The sequence below is a fragment of the Haliotis asinina genome, chromosome 4 (genome assembly GCF_037392515.1).
Source record: "Haliotis asinina isolate JCU_RB_2024 chromosome 4, JCU_Hal_asi_v2, whole genome shotgun sequence".
NCBI classification, from domain to species: domain Eukaryota; kingdom Metazoa; phylum Mollusca; class Gastropoda; order Lepetellida; family Haliotidae; genus Haliotis; species Haliotis asinina.
Window position 1 is genome coordinate 51,862,728 of NC_090283.1, and position 19,763 is coordinate 51,882,490.

The following is a 19,763-nucleotide window of genomic DNA, read 5'->3' on the forward strand; positions in this document are numbered from 1 at the left end:
TTGCTTTATTAAACAAAGACGAGTAGACAAGATTTTAAAAAAGAAATTAATAATGCAAAATATCCAATAACAAAATGATTGGTAGACAGGACGTACTTCCCTTCATGTCGATAAGCTTTCCACTGAACGGCTTTTTAATTGTTAGTACTGCTTATTGTATTAGATGTTCGACACTTCTCAGTAAAATCATGTTTGAAATATTTTTTACATTTTGTCAAAACACCCGAAGACATTAGATTCATAACACGTTTCCTCGGATGCTTTCAATGTGACATAATGTCACTAACTACTTCGATAATTTCAGCATATGAATAATTGTGTGTAGATTCAAAAACCTTATTGAAGTATAATAAATCACTATACGCTAAAGAAATCTGGTTTTGAAACAATTTTTACATTTGTGTGTTCACTTGTTCTGTGTCCCTTGACTAACATCACACGTCATTAGAATCATTTACTGTCGCACAATTACATCGTCTACAGCAATAATTTCACCATACTGATATTCATGTGGGTATTCAAAATGTTTTCCAGTCTCAGAAGAACCCAGGAAAGAAGTGAAAGCAGACATCCGAAGAAGTTGGTTGTATTTTGTACACAACAGACAAAACACAAACCCAACACTTCTATATCCGCTTCACTCACTTTCCTTGAAACAGTTATCTCCGTTACACAAATAACTTCACATAACCTGGTGGCAGACCTCAAACAATCTCACAGTTTCATGGTCAGTTAATTTCCTATTTCAGTGCTTGGTAGATGAGAGCCTCCTTTGTGTCAGTCATGTTGATGTCCTCCCCGCTGATCAGACTCATGGACGTCGTGAAGCCAGGATACGGCGACCCAGCACTAAACATGGGGACGAGTGGCTCACGGAACGTTTCATCATATTTCACTAGAACAACCTGCCTGTCCAAGTCAATGAACGCCGCTCGCCCCCTCCCCACATCCAGTACAACACCATAGTGGAGGGTGGCCTGTGTGCCGTCAGTGTTGGACATGGTGTTCTGGTGACACTCGCCCCGCTCCCCATCCCTCCACACCTTGGTACAGAGACTCCCCAGGTGTAGGCCACAGCTCCATACACCGACACACCAGGAGCGGCACTGTGCAGAAACATACACGTCACTGTCCACCTGTCCTGCCTCAGTGAGTCCCATCTCCAGGGCTGGCAGGAACATCACACTAGCACCCACCCTCACCCTGGTTTCTGTCTCCCAGTATCTGGGGGTGGTGGGTAGCGGTGTGAGGATGGAGGAGGACGGAGGAAGGGGGATGGGGGAGCTACAGGTCCCCCAGTACTCCTGTAGTCTGTTCCGCCCCACATCCCGTGTTTTGGGTGGCGAGTTGACCAGCTGACCGTCTGTAGTTACGTGACACCAGCCTGTGTTGACCCGAGCCGCGTCCAGGTGAAGTGTAGGACCTGGAAATAAACATTGTATTTGTTGTGTAGCAAGTCTATTTCACTGTTCACTGTCACAAACTGAGACACACAAGGATATTTACTAAAATATCGGCTGATTGTGGATTGTTTCCAAACAGTGCGCTGAATGTCCTTCTGTGTTTTTCATCAGTGTAGAATATTTCTCACGACTGAGCTATGTTAGCGCGCTAATTATTATATAAAAATGTTACTATGAGAATTCAAAATGCATTTCATTAAGAAACAAATGGGTTAGTGGAAAAATGGAAAACGTGATATAAAAGAATTTTTAGGACACTTCTGATTCATCCCCATTGTTATGATATCTGCCAGACGTGGACGATGTTTGTGTGTAAAATGCGATCTCAGTGAGTGAATTTCTCAACAAAAGTGCTTGTTTGTAGAAAAGTGTTTGTGTCACATTATATTAACAAATAAACTTAACAGTATCGTGTGTTGTGGTAGTTTTGACATTTATGTGTTCATCATACACCCATAAACAGATAACTTCTATGTCCGCTTCAGTCACTTTCACAGTTACACCGTCACAGTCAGTGTGTCGCGACAAGTTTTCAAATGCTGGTCAGAGATGGATGTCCAAACGTGGGTAAACTTTCTACGTTATTCAAGGGTTGATTGAAGCAGTTCCATGGTTTTATAATTATACTGACATCAATAACAATGTGGAGATTCAATTAACGCGTTTTACAGCAATGAAAATAAGGTTGAAGAAAATAGCAAACATTTTTTTACTTCATTCTCTTGTTTGATGATTTCACATTTGTCAGGGCTGGAAGCTTGAATAGACTTTGTGAAACTAATTTATAACCCAGTATACCTGAAATTTGTTTTATATGAACTGATTACAACAATGTCCACTTTGCACTGATAGACTACAGTCTCGTTCGGCGAAGTGAGGTCGCGCAGTGCGTGCGTGTGTGCGTGTGTTTGGTTTTCCGTGGGTATTTACAGACCATCACTCGTGATATACATGGTATGCCATTAACAGAAGCTCTTAACAACACTTATGCATGTTTAAATCAAATAGACAAAACAGACTCGACTTTGCAAGCGAGTGAGTTTATTTATTATTATCAGTGTGACGAGTGAACACTATAGTCATAAGCCTTCCTTCCACCAGACCTGACATTGACTTTAAGGCCCGACCCCGACCCGGGCACCCTGTATTCGGTCTACAGAATCTATCTTTTGAACCAGAACTTGTCAATGAACAGTATTAATGTTTATGTATCTAAATGCTGATGATACCGCTTCACCGAACATTATTATTTTAGAAAAGTAAAAGAGTGCGATTTTAGAATTATCAGCACTGACACTAAGTCTTTTATTTGTTCAAATTGACACAGTACCTGGTACCAGAAGATTAGTTCCCCTCACTCCAGGGAAATCACATAAAGTGGAAACATTCATGACGTAAACCACAAGCAGGAATGGCCTCGTGTTTTAAGAATATATTTTTCTAAAAATATGGCACTCCAATGAACAAGTTTTTGTCTAAATTTCTCATTTCTGAAATAAGTTGAAGTGGGTGGACATCAGCACAAACTAACTGCGAACTGAGGACTTATATGTCTTGGCAAAACATTCCGAGAAATTAAAGATGCTAGCGGTCTCCCAAAGTTGTAGATAAGTTGTTCTTTGGGAGAATAAGCAATATCAGTCGTCTATCACATATAAAACTGAACGTGCTTCAATACATATACGCATACACTTGCAAAATTTAAAAACCCTCTAGTATAACAATCTACTGGGTTTACACTACGTTTCCTTGTCTTTTAGGGGCACGTACTTCTTCCTAATGTTTGGTAATGGCGGGGAGGTTCATGGCCGGGAAAGCAAAATCCGCGACGTTTCTCGGTTGAATGAGCACAGCCTTGGCGGTACTTGCGATGTCCCACTTGTCCTGTCAGGTAATCCGATGTAATCCGGATGGAGAGATGTGTTTGAGTTGCTACCCCGTTATTGTCAGTTTCAGTGAGGTCAGTTCAGTTGTCAGTCAATTGCGTCATGTACAAATACGCATGCAAAGTTTTAAAAACTCTTCAGTTGAGATATTATTCAAATCATAAATTGGTAACAGGAAATGTTGCAATTGGTTAAATACAATATTATGCCAGGATCTACGAATTTTTACTGAATGAGTGAGTTTAGCTTTACGCCGCTTTTAACATTGTTCCAGCAATATCACGGCGGATGACACATTACACATTATACCTATAAGGAGACTCGAGCCTGGATCTTCGGCGTGACGAGCGAACGCTTTAGCCACTAGGCTACCCCACCGCCCCGACATTTTACTGATCATCTGCAAAGGCACCTTAGTGTTTTTGAATAACCCGCAGTTTGTAATCTGAGCCAGAATCGGTGTATTTAAATTCTTACGCAGGTCTAGCCCCTGTCACCACGGACAGCCAAATTTGGGGTTTCCATGCCAGTTGCTAAGTAAAATCTACAGAATCAATTCTGTACTGCATTGATACAACTGAATTCTTTAGTGCCCCAAATTGCCGACCAATATGATAAAAAAAAGCTCAAAGGGATTCTCATGCAAAGAAGTAAAACATTATAAACCAAACCACCCGCTCCTCTGAATTTACAAATTATAACTTTAAGTGTTCTATTTGCATATTTAGCTAATTCCCCTAGATAAACTGTAAATGTAAATTTTATTGCAACCAGACACCTAAGCATTTATAAACGTGGTTATGCAATGAAGTAAAAACTCTGGTTCCACATCCCGGATGGGACTCGTTCCAACAAAAGTACTAGAATCTGTTCTTTACTAAGAAAGAAATTCCAAATATAACATAGGTTACATATGACCACTTTCTAAATGGTACTGTGTAATCAGTTATGCACTGCACTTCTATACTCCCTGGAATATTAGTTAGTCTGGAATATCCGAAATATATATTTTAGCCTGTACGACAGCAAGGAGTGAGTGAATAAGTGAGTGAGTGAGTGATATTCCAGTTATACGACGGTGGTCTGTAAATAATCGAGTCTGCACCAGACAATCCAGTGATCAACATCATGAGCGTGTAATATATGCGCAATTAGGAACCGAAAACATGTTTCAACCAGGTCAGCGAGCCTGATCGAGCGAGTTAGTCGTCTGTTGAGCCCTTAAACCCCGACCGGTCTTAAGTGCACATAAATCATAAATATGAATGAGTGGGCGGAACGCAAAGAGGCCTGTCACTGAGACATGTATTCTATCCTTAGTTCAACGGAAACCATATGTGGCGTAGCACATAAGCCCCGCCTACTAATGATTATTCATGTTCAATCGGGACTTAAGACCTGTCGGGGTTTAAGGGCCGCACATACGTACATGAAACCAGAAGAGGTCGACGTGTCAGTCCAACGACGTGTACCCTGCTTCCATAATCTGAAAGGTGAGAGTCTAATGTCTGAAAATATTTCGGTAGTGTCTGGTATGAAACACTTTACATACTTCACCAATGGACGTAAATAGAATTTGTTTTTGGACTAGATAATTATAATGATATTTCATATAAATTATGCATATGACATGGGCACTATTCTCGAGCCAGTCATTCGTTGTATTGTTTCAAAAGTATTTTGTCTGTTTCCCTACAAATACAACGAAACCTAACCACAACCATGCAAGCTATATCGCTGATACCATTCTTATTATATCATTCATATAAAGTAGCGGCCTTCTATCTGTTACACTTTTACATGACCTAACGACTTCACTAACATCACAAACGTTTCCCTTTCAAGTTTAAAGCAAACGCAGTCATAGATGGTAAAGTACAAATGTCAACATACAATGCATAAACAATTCATCTGCATCTGTACCCTTATAATTTTATATGATATGATTATATGTAATGGTGCGGATATTCTATCCGTTAGCTTTTAAAACATGACGTAATGACTTAACTAACATCACAAATTGCCCTTTCAAGCTCAACGCAAACGAAATCATTGATGTTGAGGTATAAATGTTAACATACAATGCGTAAGACAATTTGGTCGTCATCTGCAACGGACCGAAATTTCTACGAACATGTAGACGTTTAACACAAAAAATACTGCAATACAACGTATCTCACTACACGTACCCCTATCATTTTGTATCCATGCATGTGTCATGTATGACGCTCACACACGTGGTAAAACAAACCGCGGGTGAAAGCTAACCGTCTGTTGTACGATTGCATGCTCTAGAGAAATACCAGCTGTGTTACTGTACTGGAATACTCCCCAAGCCGGCGATGAACTCACTCATTCACTCTTTGACGTTGGGACATGGCTGTCCCTTTTCAGCATATATATATATATGTACCAAAAAAGTGAAGCATTCTGTTATCGCTTCATACTACTAAAATTGTATACTCATGGAAACAAATAAGGGAACACATGGAAGTATAAGGTATATATTGCACTGTGGGTGAAAATCTGGCAATAAATAATGGAACACTTGTACTTGCATGTGTTCCCTAATTTGTTTCCATGAGTATATTTCGGGCACCACCTACCAAGACTGTTCGTACAGTCGTATCAAAGATCAGAGTCTTCTTTAACGGTTTTAGTTCTTAATGTATACATTAAACGGTGAAAGAACAAACACAATAAAATTATTCGCAACACATTTTGAAGAGCACACAAACCTTTCTCCAGACAGTCATTGCTTGCATTCAGTTCCATGAGTTGCCGTTCGTCTTCTCTGATGATCTACAAGATAAGGGAGAGCATGATAGCATGAGGCATTGTAAACTTTAGAAATATATGGAGCAAAGGTGAGTACGTGAGTCTCGTTTATGGAATATATGCGCGTGTGTGAGAGAGAATGTATGAGCGTGTGTGAGAGTGAGAATCTGTGTGAGCGTGAGAGAGAGAGAAAGAGAGTGTGTGAGTCCGTGAGAGAGATGGTGTGTGTATGAGTGTATGTGTTTGAGTGTGTGTGTGTGTGAGAGAGAGAGAGGCAGAGGTTGTGTGTATGAGTGTGTGAGTCAATGTGTACAGCCTTTAGAAACAAGTGGAACACCATTTTCTTCTATTCTCCAGTAAGTACACGTACACACACACGCACGCACGCACGCACGCACGCACGCGCACACACAAACACACACGAACACGTTCTCTCCCTTTCATCCTCACACGCACATTCTCACATACATATACACTCACACTTTTGCGTGCCCGCACACGCACACGCACACACACACGCACACACACATAGACACACAGGAAAAAGCTCAGGTGTATATGTTTCATTACAAACGCTCACACCCCAAAGACGCTCAAGGAGCGGCCATGTGGTTCTATCCCATTGTGACTACGTCCCAGAATGACAACATCCCAACTTGACTACGGTAGAAATACTCAGCCTTATTGGGTACCTTATGCCTTAATGTACTCGCCACACAGGTGACTGTTTGGTTTAACGAGTTACATTGAGTAGCCACATGTTTATACCAGAATTTACTGGTTTGCCTAATGCCAGAAAATGCCGTTAAAGATTTAGACGGATGTTCCAAAAGCTGACTATATATATGTTTCATGCCCGTATCGGTACACACACGCTCAGAAATAGAAAAGGGATATCTATTATTCCATAGATGTTTGATCCTGCTTTTTACCTTCATTGTAATGGCACATAGGTGTTTCTCTGCCAGAAGACCTTCCTGGTATTGTCTGAGCTGGTTCATCAGAACGGGAGCTTTTGAATGTCTGTGTTCTGCTAATTGACAAAAGACAAAACAATGCAAAATATGTATATAGGTTCACACTCGAATTGTTCAAAGCACACTGATTGCCTTACATATTTCCTGAAGTACGAACACTTTAGATAGAAATACTACATTAGATAGCGTTCTGGAGTTGTTGCTTGGGTAGCTGAATGTACTAGTGTGACAAGCCAATGATTTACCTCCATCATTTGTGTTGTCAGATTGTGATGCCGTAGAACGGGAGATCTGTATGAAAAGACACTTTTTAAATGTTTAGACAGGCAAATGTTTAAAAGCAACAGCTTATTTGTTGTCAGATATTCTAAATGCTCTATTCGATATTTGCAACCTTTCATTAACACAGCCTTAAACGATCAGAGCAAGCCTTTTGGGACATTTCCAAGGAGCAATCTCCTTGGGTCATTTCCAAACAGGAATCAACAGAGGGATCGTTTAGGTGTTTAGTTGACACTGTCTCCAACTTACATACTTTGGTTATCTAACAATACTGTTTTGACAGGATTACACAGGATCACGGGGAATTGTACATCCATCACTATTCACTACCATTTAGAGTGTATTTCTACCCGTCCATGCAGTAGAAACGTGGTAATGATCTTAATGAGGCGACTGGCATGATGTAAGAGTCAACTGGATTCTGAAGTAATTGACAGGGTCCTGATAGAGCTTGTAACATCTGCAGGGTGTTCCAGCTGGAGGTGGACATATGTGGAGCTGTATTTCGTTTCATGTTCTAATCATAACATACATTACTACAGGAGAATAATATTCTTTGGAACCAGTTAACCCATGACAAGAGAATATATTAATCTTCTGAGACTAGGTTATGTAGTTATGTATAGAGAGAAGGTTGTAATACTTACATTAAGTCTTTGCTCTTTCCTTTCTGAAGTCTCTGTCTGTTTCCCAGCGTCATCTTGATCTACTGCAGATACCGCTGATGCTCCTAGCTCTCCAGTGACACAGTCTGTGATGGTTGATTCATGCCAGTCAGGTGTACTCTGAGACTGTTGTTAAAACGACTTATGTGCTCCTGCCTTTAAATTATCCCGGGTGTAATGTCCATGTGTCCTGTCCATGTCAGGTGGATTATGAAAATCACGAGCTTGTCCTTTCGTCAAATGACTGAATATGCACGCTTTAATATTTTCAGAAAAATAACAATATTGTAATACGATTTCCCGCAGCATTTGGGAATGAACAGTAAAACTCACTGTAAAACATTACCATGGAAACATCCCACTGTGGGCTGTACTCACGACTTCAAACCCTGATATCTCTCTGTCTAACACGGATAAGACGGCCGTGTGTCTCGCCAGGTTCTCCACCACAGCCTGCAATTCCACTGCAAAACAACATTGTGTTATATATTATGTATGATACATCACGTAGTAGTAGTAGTAGTAGCAGCAGCAGCAGCAGTAGTAGTAGTAGTAGATGCAGTTGTTGTAGAAACAGTGATGTTGTATAGGACATGAAAATTTAGTTAAATGCATAACGGCCCAGATACCATACCCGTGTACAATTCGTGGAGTTGTCCTTTTCTATGGTCCCTGTCCTAAAACAAAAATGACAGTAACACACAATATGTCTGTCTATTATTAAAGTATGTTAGGACTATTACAATTAGATACTGCCTAAGAATGTTTTCATGCATGCATTATGCATTCCTTTGTTCGATATTCAGAAATAATAAGCAGTGATAAATATCTGTAAATCTATTATAAACGTTATGATAAATATCATGTGAGAAGGTACCTTCAGTAGGCTGTTCAGATCTTCGTTAAGCTTTTCGATCTCGCTCCAGTCTGCAGACAAAAAGAGACTGTTGGTATATTTAACATATTGAAGGCAACGTTTCTATAAGTCATAGAATTTATATACAGCATCGAAAGTTGCAGGCACGAACAATGGGAAGCAGTTAGTTACAAAAGTGAAATATGATTGCGGCACATTAGATACAATAATGTTTACTCATTGTACTATTTATTCACTGTCTAAAACTAAATACTCTGGACAAACAAAATGTACCTAAAGTATCCCCATCTGCATCCTCAGTTTCCAAATCATGTATCTGGCCACCTTCCTTCCGTACAGGCTGAAATATACAGTAATGTGCTCTGTGACTCGTTCTACAAACAATGACACTGGTTGATATGACAGCTTTCTATATTTCCGATCTTGAAAAAAAAACTACCAGTACCTTTAAAGACAGCATATAACTATCCCAAATATATAGTAATCAAAACATAATATTAAATGCAAAATAAAGATTATTAGACTGCAACCACAGTAGGAAGATAAGGTTCTGACAAGGGACGTACCAGGATGTCCGATTCCTTTCTTGCATTCTCTGGTTCAATGTGGATCATCCCTGGAACAAGCAAAAACAAAGATGTTACTGAAACTTCATTTTTGTATTAAGTGAATTAAGAGCAACGCAATGACATGATAGATCCATCTTGAATCCTGTTCCAAATTAAGAAACAAAAACACAATGTGCAACTTACCCATTTGTTGTTGGATGTCTGGACGATTTTCAACATGTTCAACCTAAAAAAGAAATGAAAAGTTACCTCTCTTGATCATGAAGCGCTGTACATGTATATTCAACAGACATTCCCATGTTATTGTTCACGGCAACGTTTTCAAATCTTAAGATACCTGCACAATCTCGAGATCTGATAATTATATCTCAAGAATAGGCTAGAGGCCTCTACTAATATGCGTCACCACTTACCATAGCCACGCTTTGTTTTGAATCTTCAGGTTTCTTTGTACCCAAAACTGAAAGATCAAAAGTACAAACAGGACCTACAATTAAGACTCAACTGCTTTGAAATATAGCTGAACTCTCATTTCATTTTTATCGCTTCAATGTATGATGAGGAGATTAGTAGAAACCTAGATACATACGGGGTAATGGAAAGATGAAGAGCAGGTGCACGAAGTTGAAAGAGGCAGAATCCGGTAGTATACCACTGAGATAAATAACCTGTCTCAAAGTCCCTGAACCACATTATTTTCCCTACAGTCTGGCCCTCCCTGCAGTGCTGATGCTCTAAATGAAGCAAGTATACATTTCCGTAGGTTCTGAATCTCAGATCTCCCTGTCTGTCTCAAAGTCCCTGAACCACATTATTTTCCCTACAGTCTGGCCCTCCCTGCAGTGCTGATGCTCTAAATGAAGCAAGTATACATTTCCGTAGGTTCTGAATCTCAGATCTCCCTGGGGCTCCTGTTCATTTAAAATGGGTTTGTATATATATTCAGAGACTAAGCCTTAGTCTGTGAGGCATAGAAAGGGGTAGATGGAGAAAAGACAAAGAGAAGACAAACCCTACAAATTCCAGAAAAATGAAATGGGGATGAAGAACTGGATGGAGAGATGAAAGTTGGACAGAGCTGATGTGTAAAAAGAGACAGTGTACGTTGGTAAGGTGATACAGAGACAGCATTAAATCTGGCTTATATATTTGGCTACAATATGTCCGAAGCCTATAATTATAAACACAACAAACCTTCTCTCAAAAGATCATTCTTAACGCCTTGATAGATCTGAAGGATTTTATCTCGGATTATGGCCTGAAAAGAAATACATAGATTACTGACACTGTCTCTTTCATGAACAGGCCTTAATTGGTAGTAAGTATTTTGTTTGCGATTCATACAGAAGCTTTCTACAATTTTTAATCTTACCGATCTGAGCAGGGGGACAAGATTTTTCCGTTGTTTCAGTCCGTCATGTAGGTCTGACAACTGAGCCGCTTGTGTAGCTGACAGTTGCTTGAAATCACCCAAAGCTGGAATGAATTAAAATAAATAAGTAAAAAAAATGACACAAACATCGAAAATGGTCGTTCAATATGTGACCTCAGCTACTCACATGCATAATGACCTTGGCTTGCTTTAAGGGGACTTGGCTTGTATTCCAGAGTATGACGGACTGCATTGGCCTGCAGTATGGTAAAGTGGTATAAATACACAGTTACTAATTGGTAAGCGTTATTACATGGAAATACCTTTGTTAATATGTGAGTGGTATGATCGTGTAAATCGACAGGGTTTTGTTCCCTGTACTTCTTAAGATTACACCAGTAAACAAAACAACGTCATGTGCAATATAACTTCAAAATCCTCAAATGTCAACATACCCAAAAGTAACTTACATAGGACATAGGTACTATCGATCCCAGTTTGAAGGTAAATATTTTCAGCACACTCAACTCCCTGAGTATTTGTCTGATCCGTTCCTTCCATGATTCTGAAATATTGTTCAAAATAGAAGTATAACAATCACCACAATAAACTTACTCATGCATGTACATTTTTTACAAAAGTCTTACCATTACAGTATATTTGTTGAGTTTCTTATTTGCACACGATCTGTCACTCATATCATAGGCAGCCGAATTAAAGACACTTACCATCAGATAATGCATCTATTTGTTTCTCCATCCTGTCAATTTCCTACAAAAATAGAATATATCAAAGCTTTGTTTATAATAGACAACTTGAGATCTGGGCCAATACTATGCTAAAGCTTCACACTGAGGGACCCTCTTAACCTTGTATTTAATCCAAACCCACAGCCACGTGACAAAACGTTCGATATCCTGATAGTGATAAGCTCATTGGAATGAAATTGAAACTGATCAACTGAACATTGGTCTGGTCGGAATGATAACATATGTAGATTAGTGATCGTGAAGGTGATTCTTTGGATGGACTCCAGAATTGGCAATTCAATTAATACAGTACATCTTTATCTTTTGTTGAAATGAGCCCTGACAGTTCTCTCGTTCTCTCCCGCATCTATCATCAATAGCTTAACAGAAGTGTACATTACCATTTCTGCCTCATGCATGTGGGACTTCCATTCCTCGATATCAGTTCGATCTGAAGTGAAGAAAGTCCACATCTTCAACAAACTAAAATGTTTGTTCCATACAAAATGATTGTTTTGCGTCGCCAGTACATAGGAACTACTGTGGATATCTTAACCCAGTGTTGTGTGCTCTCGTTCTCTCCTGCATCTATCAAAAACATCCTCTATCACCTGACATGGTAGTGTTTTAACAAAGAAAGAGTCTTGCATTTGATAACAAAGTAGTGAACACTGTGTATTCAGAGTTCTACCAATATGTAAGTATAGTCACAGGTTGTAAATCGCCACTTCTGGCCACTTGTTTGTGTCATGACTGTGTTGGTTTCATCGACTACATTCACAAAGGAAGACATGTCCACCATACTGAGATCCTCTACTGCTACAGCTGATGGGTACACCGACCTGAAACCAGGTTTGCACAAAACTTAAGCATAGGTTTTAAGCAGCCGTTCAAATATTGAGGTATATTGAGGTAAAAGCTTCTTCCTGCTGACTCGTTCATGAAATGTTTTGGTCATACCATTTGTTAATTTGTGACCAGATACGACTACCAATGTTGACCAAAGCAACAACACTTTACTTTATCCCCTGAATACATCCACAAACCCGAGCCTGTCCCTCTCCTGTCGTGACCTACATACAAGCAGAGTGTCCCCTAGTCTGTTCAGTCTCCTAGCCACCTCCAGCATCAGAGTCGTAGCTCCACTACCGGGCATACACTTGACCTCCACGTCCTTACTGTTGATGTTCTCCACCAGAATAATACATTGTTCTTTGGTGAGAAATCTCAGATAGTTGCCATCAGTGTCTCCAGTTTCTTCTTTTAGCACTGACTTCGTTTCAGCAACACCAGCCCAGAAAGCAGTGAGGACTTTCTCATACCTACTTGGAGTCATTAGCAAAGAATCCTTTGTGACAAAATGAGAAGACTCATTTGCCAGCTTCTTCAATCGATTCTTAAATCTCACAGCGTCTTCAAGGAGAGAAATGTGAATGACTCCATGGATTGAGCTGATATTCTCATCAGAGAACCTGCTAAGTGTCTCTTTCACTCCTCTCGCCACTGACATACTGTATGTCACTGCTTCAGTACAGTCTTCATCACCATCAACCAGTGACAGAACTATCACAGACTGTGTGGGCAGAGCCAGGAATACATCACATACCATGTTGCTTGGTCGGGGTGATGTGTAGAAATCTAATGCAACTGCTAAAGAATGACATAAGAACATGAAGCATGGTCCAGCCTTTGGGTTTGGACAGTCTACTACTTCGTTCTTGAGAGGATCATATACAAAGTCGTATGCTTGTTTTTCTATGTGTTCGATGAGTCGTTCTTTGACTTGTGCTAAAGGGGTCCTTAGATTTGTTGGTACAATACTCTGGCCATCTGAAAATAAACCAAACAAACTATATATCCCGATAGAAGTATGTTCCTTACACAAGAATAGTCCCGTACCAAATTGAAAAAAACTCCGAAAAAGCAACATCCAAATTATTGAAGCATGGTCGTTACACACAGAATGGCCCAGTGCCAATTTTGTGGCACTGGTTAGACACGAGTATAACACAAAAGAATCGTAATGGGACAGGAATTCTACACATGGGCAAATAATATATGGAAACTGATGTAACTGTGTTTCAGAGGGCACCGGGAAGCCTCTTAGGGACAATCCGTCTTAGCTATAACAAAATGTCTGAGTAAAATTATTTCCAAATGGCTTCAATATCAATCCAAATGAGCAAGGGACTACGACATGCTTATGGGTTGCTTTTACTATTGAAGGCAACCCTATAGTCTACTTCAACGATCTACTGAGTTTTAAAATGATTTACTTACCCTTTCCAATAAAGTAGCTTCTGATTTCAAAGAGACTGTTTCCAATCTGTTTCAGGTCAGGACGAAAGATGTCATTTGTCCCAATATAAAGATCCTCCTCATCCTCCGTTCCGATATTTTGCTGCAACATAAAGTAAAGGTTAACATGTTAACTGAAACAGAGGGAAACAGTATTGTTGATGGCCGAGACGTTCAACAGCTTTCATCTCTATAGGCAAATATTAATGGACTTGTGATTGTCTTTCATTTACGGATATGTTGTGGTGTGGTTTTAGCAGCTTTATAGATAAACGTTGTACCAAATATATACACACTTACCAGAAACTTCCACATCTTGCCTGCAATAATAAAAAATCGAGACATGAAGAACATTGTAAAAAACATTTCCATCGACCAACACTACACTACGTTCTCTGTAAGATCAACTAAATATAACATTAGATTATTTAATGAGTCTGGATACATTTCGCAAACACCTGGCAACACTCGTAACTGATTATGATTCATAAATACATACATACCCACGATAAAGTCAGATTCGTACAGCTTTTGTTAAAGATGTCGTCATGATAACGGCAAGGGTTTTGGCATTTTACTTTTATGAAAGGATTAATGTGTTACCAGTGTATGTAGGTGTTCAATGTACAATGTCTACGAATATGCCAAAAAGCGTCATGCATCTCTCATGCGCGTAGCGGGCCTGTGAGGACGGTTTGTTTGTCTATGACGAGGACTAGATGGGAAGCAGATTATTTTCAACGCGATGACACATATTTGTGTCTTCATGTACCTGAAACAGTACGAAACTGCACAAAAACAAAAGTACCCCCATAATGTTTATTTTGCAAAACTATAACATGTGAATGAACAGTTTGTACTTTTCCAGCACTAAATGAACCGCATGAAACTTGCAGCACTAGTCAAAAGTAAGGTATATCTCGATTATCCAGTCAATCGCACGCGAGACGGCTTCATTCCGTTTCAAAAAACGTAAATATATTTGAACGCAATTTCAAACAGGTGTGAGTTCGTGTGCTTCGAAAACAGCATATATTTTTATTCCACGATAAATGAACATTCGGAAAATAGTAAATTTGCGTTTATCAAAACTATGCATAGCTCAAATTTGCTGTTAAATGTTACATTCTGTTTACATTTTCTATACTTTTATGAAAATCTGACTATTTAAGTTTGATTTTTACGTTTTCATTCATGTCATTCCTTAGCTTGAACAGCTGTCAAAGACCGTCATAAGTTTCATGAATAAGACTTTTAGACGCTATTTGTGTGACATGGAGATTTTCCCAGTCTGTGGTAAGGCAGTCATGCGAAGTAGTGACACCCCAGACAGGTGACCAAACCTTTGCGACATTCATATCTTAAATATCATTTAAGATTTTCCCAATCTGTGGTGAGGTAGTCATGCGAAGTAGTGACACCCCAGACAGGTGACCAAACTTTTGCGACATTTATATCTTAAATATCATTTAAATATATACACTATATAATCCAATCTATTCACAGTTACATATTGTTTGTTATCATTTAAGATTTTCCCAATCTGTAGTGAGGTAGTCATGCGAATGAGTGACACCCCAGACAGGTGACCAAACCTTCGCGACATTTATATCTTAAATATCATTTAAGATTTTCCCAATCTGTAGTGAGGTAGTCATGCGAATGAGTGACACCCCAGACAAGTGACCAAACCTTCGCGACATTTATATCTTAAATATCATTTAAGATTTTCCCAGTCTGTGGTGAGGCAGTTATGCGAATGAGTGACACCCCAGACAAGTGACCAAACCTTCGCGACATTTATATCTTAAATATCATTCATCAGTATATGTGAGTGGGAGTAATTTACAACATATCAGTGAATTCCTTTGTTCCCTGTTTTAAGTAAAAACGGAAGGTATTTTTCTGTAAATCACTGTAAAACAGACTCTGCAATGTAATATTACTACAGAAACTAAGGACCTTCAAAATGAAAATGGCACAGTCTGAGGTTCATTTACCAATTTGTGACGCTCTTTACACACAAGTGAAATGTGAGTCAAATCAAAATTGCCATTGAAATATCACAATTTGTAAAGGTTTCATTACGTTCTGTCTAACTTTCTCCACCTGATGTAAATGGTATATCTAATGCCCGAATTTGACCTAAACCAAAAATATTCCACGTATCTAGGTAACAGAGTTTAGCAGGTGAGATGAATTGAGGCGACATTAGCAACTTACCGTCGTATGTTAGATCAATTTACTCCTGAGTTATTCTCCTTTTTGTTAGAGCACGTACCCAGTCCTTGATATCTATCCGAGTGATCAGTCTGAATTGTCTGTCATATCTATATGCAAGCGGTCCTCGTTTGTCATAGAACACAATCCCACTGACTGGTCTGACAGCAACATGAACTACTACAGCATCTTCATCACCATGTTCAGCATTTACAGATTCCTTATTGACTCTCAGATAAACTAATTTCTCCGCTGGTGTGCATTCCTCCGGTCGTGTGCAAGGCATAAAATGAATTTGGAAAATATTTGGGTCTGGGAATAATTCATTTCCATCATAGTCACAGACGAAGACACTATTCCGAATGCTATCCCCCAAAATTCCACTGAAATAGATTCTGTCCTTCAGGATGACTGGTTGTATGCGGTTTACTTTAGTCTTGTAACCATATTTCTTCGTGGAAATAGTTTCCTCATGGACGCCATAAAGAAATGAACCACCACATTCAGTTTTAGTAAAGGCGCTTATATATTCTGCAAGTTTATGATTCTTGATGATGTCCTCTGCTATTGCTCGGCCATCTTTCCTTTGCGAAAAGTGACTTTTCATTTGAATTGATCTGTTTTCGTGCACATTCTGAAGATGATGTGCCCAGGTCACACCAGGAAGTTCATGGAATGTGTTGCTAAAGGGTTTCCTTTCCCTAACAAATGATCTGAGGGTTTCTGCACGAATGTCAGTGATGCAGTCATCAAATGTTGTCTTCGTATTGAATTTAGAAGTCGTTACATTTGAAGAAGCTCCAACATAGAGCACGATAAAGTCTCCAAAGCCGGCACAAGCGCAATGACTGTTCAGTGGCTGTTTCCTGTAAACAGCACAAAACTGTTTTCCATCTTGAATCAACTCGTAAAGCTTTGAGTCAGCAAACTCATCAAATGCGCCAGTGAAGGAATCTCCCGGTGCCAGGCCGACAAGATGAACTAGGACATATCCAGAGTTGGAATTCCGCAGAGCAGATACTTTTCTCAGTAACTCAGTAGCTTTAAGATCTCTCTTCTCCCTTTTTCTCCTTCTCTGCTCTGCGTTTATGTTTTCTTCTCCAAATAAGTATCCCGATAGACAAGATATTACTTTCTGCAGAAGCTGTTTCCAGGAACCTACGAGCTGCCTCCTCACACCGTGGAACATAGTTACTGAAATCATAGAGGTGTCAGAATAAATGCTCGGAATTAAACGGAAAGAAACTGAAGACAACAAAAATAACCCAACAAATTGTGAATATTTGATGGTTAGAATGCAATACTTACTTCAGGCAATCTGTGTGGAATGCTCCTTTCACATGGCGACACTGTGCATGTGCTATGTCCTCAGCTTTCACATAAACTGACACGTGCTCAGAACCTTCTGGTGCTAGCTCTCCTCGCCTAGTATAAAGTATGTCTTCTGTTTTCACACAAACAGTCACTTTTTCAAATCCTACTGAGGTAAGATCACTTTCTTTCCTATAAGTTATTTCTTCGTTCTTTGCATAGGTTGAAACTCGATCAAAGCCTGTTGGAGGATTGTCTCCGTGTTTTGCGTATTTCGCTTCCCCATTCCTGGTGTACACGGTAACTTGTTCAAAACCTTCTGGTGTTAAGGTCTGGTTCCTGGCATACACTATCTGTTGATTTCTGACAGAAACAGTTACGTATTCAAAACCTTTCGGCAATAAGCTCCCTTCTTTAAGATATATGATTTTGTCACTTTTAGCACATACACTGACACATTTAAAATCAACTGGTATACAATACTGCTTTGTCACATAACGCACGCCTACATCCTTGTTGTACACGTCTACGCCTGGTGAATCTGGCTGTATTTCATCTCCACAATAGTCACATAGTTTCATGGCATCTGGAAGCCGGGTGTTTAAGTTTACAAATGAACAAAGATGTTTTGACTGTTAATACAAGCCCCTTCAGAGGCACAAACACACATGGCATGAAACAAAGATGTCTGTCAAACTGCACCGTACATAATGCGCAGTGACGTGGCAAACAGGTCAGTACATCATATGAAGCACAGAGTGGTGCAGTGGGCGAGCTGTCCAAGGCACAAGGCCAATGATCCAACGAGCTTGGAGGTGCCGGGATCCACCCGACTTGTGATTGGATGTAAAAACACCGGTTTTACTGGTGTCAGTTTTGTGTGTAGACTCTTTCAGTGTTGTCACAATCCCTAATGTGCAGTACACAAACCTGTGCACTTAAAAGAACCCGCAAATCTGTTGGTATATGGCCAGATTGTACGTCTCAAGATGTTGCCTCATGGGGACTTGAAACAGAAATCCCTGACCTAATCAGTGAATTGAGCTTGCACTCGTTCACTTTATGGTTCAAAGAAAAATGACACTTAGTATGCAATTCACAGGTAGTGGTCAATGTTTTATATCACCAAAATATATTAACGTTGAATGTGATGCTATAAATACTTTATTTACAAAACTGTAGCATGTAACTGACACAGTAGCATGACATATTGTTGACAACAAAATACAAAACCTATTTGGTCGAACGAGGACCAAGTTGTGCTGAATCGCAAGTTTGACGCTGAGAAGCATGAGTGAGTGAGTTTAGTTTTACGCCGCGTTTTAGCAATATTTCAGCAATATCTCGGCTGGGGACACCAGAAAATAGGCTTCACACATTGTACCCATGTGGGGAATCGAACCCGGGTCTCCGACGTGACGAGCGAACGCTTTAGCCACTAGGTTACCCCACCGCCCCTGAGAAGTATGAACATAGGTTTGAAGCTTAATGCAATGGGGGGTGATGTCCTACATCCCAATATGACATTTTCAACATTAGATTCATGGTGACGAAAAACATTATTGAACAAAGCCTGTTCGTCTCCCCTCGCCACCACTTTTGACGATTTTTGTGACGTTATGAGATGCTATGTCTGTCGTTTTGTACGCTCTGCCAACGTTCAGGGGCACTGTTATAGCTCATTCTCGAGTTTTGTTTCCGTTTCAAGCGATTAGGTTTCCGTTACAGAGCGTTTGTTTCAGTTTTAGAAGATATTGTTGCAGTTTTGGAAGTTTACTTCCCTATTTTGGTGATTTTTGTTCTGTTTTGGTGTATATGAGTTCGGTTTTGATGATTTGTTCTCTGTTTGTATGGTAGGTCTGTTATCGAAGTTTTAAAAGATCACTGTTAAAGCTGTTACTAGCTATCAGGTATATGATGATAATTATGATGATGCCAGGTGAGACATACTAGTAAAGGCCTGTCCCTTAGTTATGAAACAGGCCACGAGCATATGAAAAAGTAAATGAACAGTTAATCTGTTATGCATCAGATAAATAAATTCAGTGTTAACTTTGCTGTCAAGAATCAAGTGTTATTACATGGAACGTCACGTATCAAGGGGTCGCACCCCTCAACAGTCCAGCAGAACAGCGCTACTGACATTTACAAACGAAACACAAAGCAAAAAGTGGGTAAAAAAAATGTTCACACCTACATACCTGAGAATGGATTTGTCGGAATTTCTGTAGCGTTGTATTAGGATTCGGATGACGTCGTACACAGCGTTCCACGTGATCCCATGGGTTGTAAATGACGTATACTGATGGTCATGGT

The 19,763-nt window shown here is 39.7% G+C and overlaps 2 protein-coding genes and 1 pseudogene across 2 annotated transcripts; all 3 read right to left on the reverse strand.

The window, feature by feature from the left end:
• Window positions 1-205: 205 nt before the first annotated feature.
• On the reverse strand, window positions 206-12,052 carry LOC137281658 (uncharacterized). Its single transcript, XM_067813041.1, has 19 exons — window positions 12,020-12,052; window positions 11,598-11,640; window positions 11,340-11,434; window positions 11,057-11,126; window positions 10,870-10,973; window positions 10,692-10,755; window positions 9,911-9,957; window positions 9,681-9,723; window positions 9,495-9,544; window positions 9,202-9,268; window positions 8,929-8,978; window positions 8,686-8,728; window positions 8,430-8,515; window positions 8,034-8,177; window positions 7,350-7,395; window positions 7,060-7,160; window positions 6,088-6,151; window positions 4,779-4,835; window positions 206-1,423 (listed from the first exon to the last, which is right to left on the reverse strand). Exons 1-19 carry the CDS (start codon window positions 12,035-12,037, stop codon window positions 741-743), a joined length of 1,875 nt encoding a protein of 624 aa, XP_067669142.1. The 5' UTR covers window positions 12,038-12,052; the 3' UTR covers window positions 206-740.
• A 245-nt stretch (window positions 12,053-12,297) lies between these two features.
• LOC137280987 (uncharacterized) lies at window positions 12,298-14,236 on the reverse strand. The gene is made up of 4 exons (XM_067812157.1): window positions 14,217-14,236; window positions 13,899-14,019; window positions 12,665-13,448; window positions 12,298-12,460 (listed from the first exon to the last, which is right to left on the reverse strand). The coding sequence occupies exons 1-4, from the start codon at window positions 14,229-14,231 to the stop codon at window positions 12,298-12,300; spliced, it is 1,083 nt and encodes a 360-aa protein (XP_067668258.1). The 5' UTR covers window positions 14,232-14,236.
• On the reverse strand, window positions 14,221-18,160 carry LOC137281659 (uncharacterized; annotated as a pseudogene).
• Window positions 18,161-19,763: the final 1,603 nt, after the last annotated feature.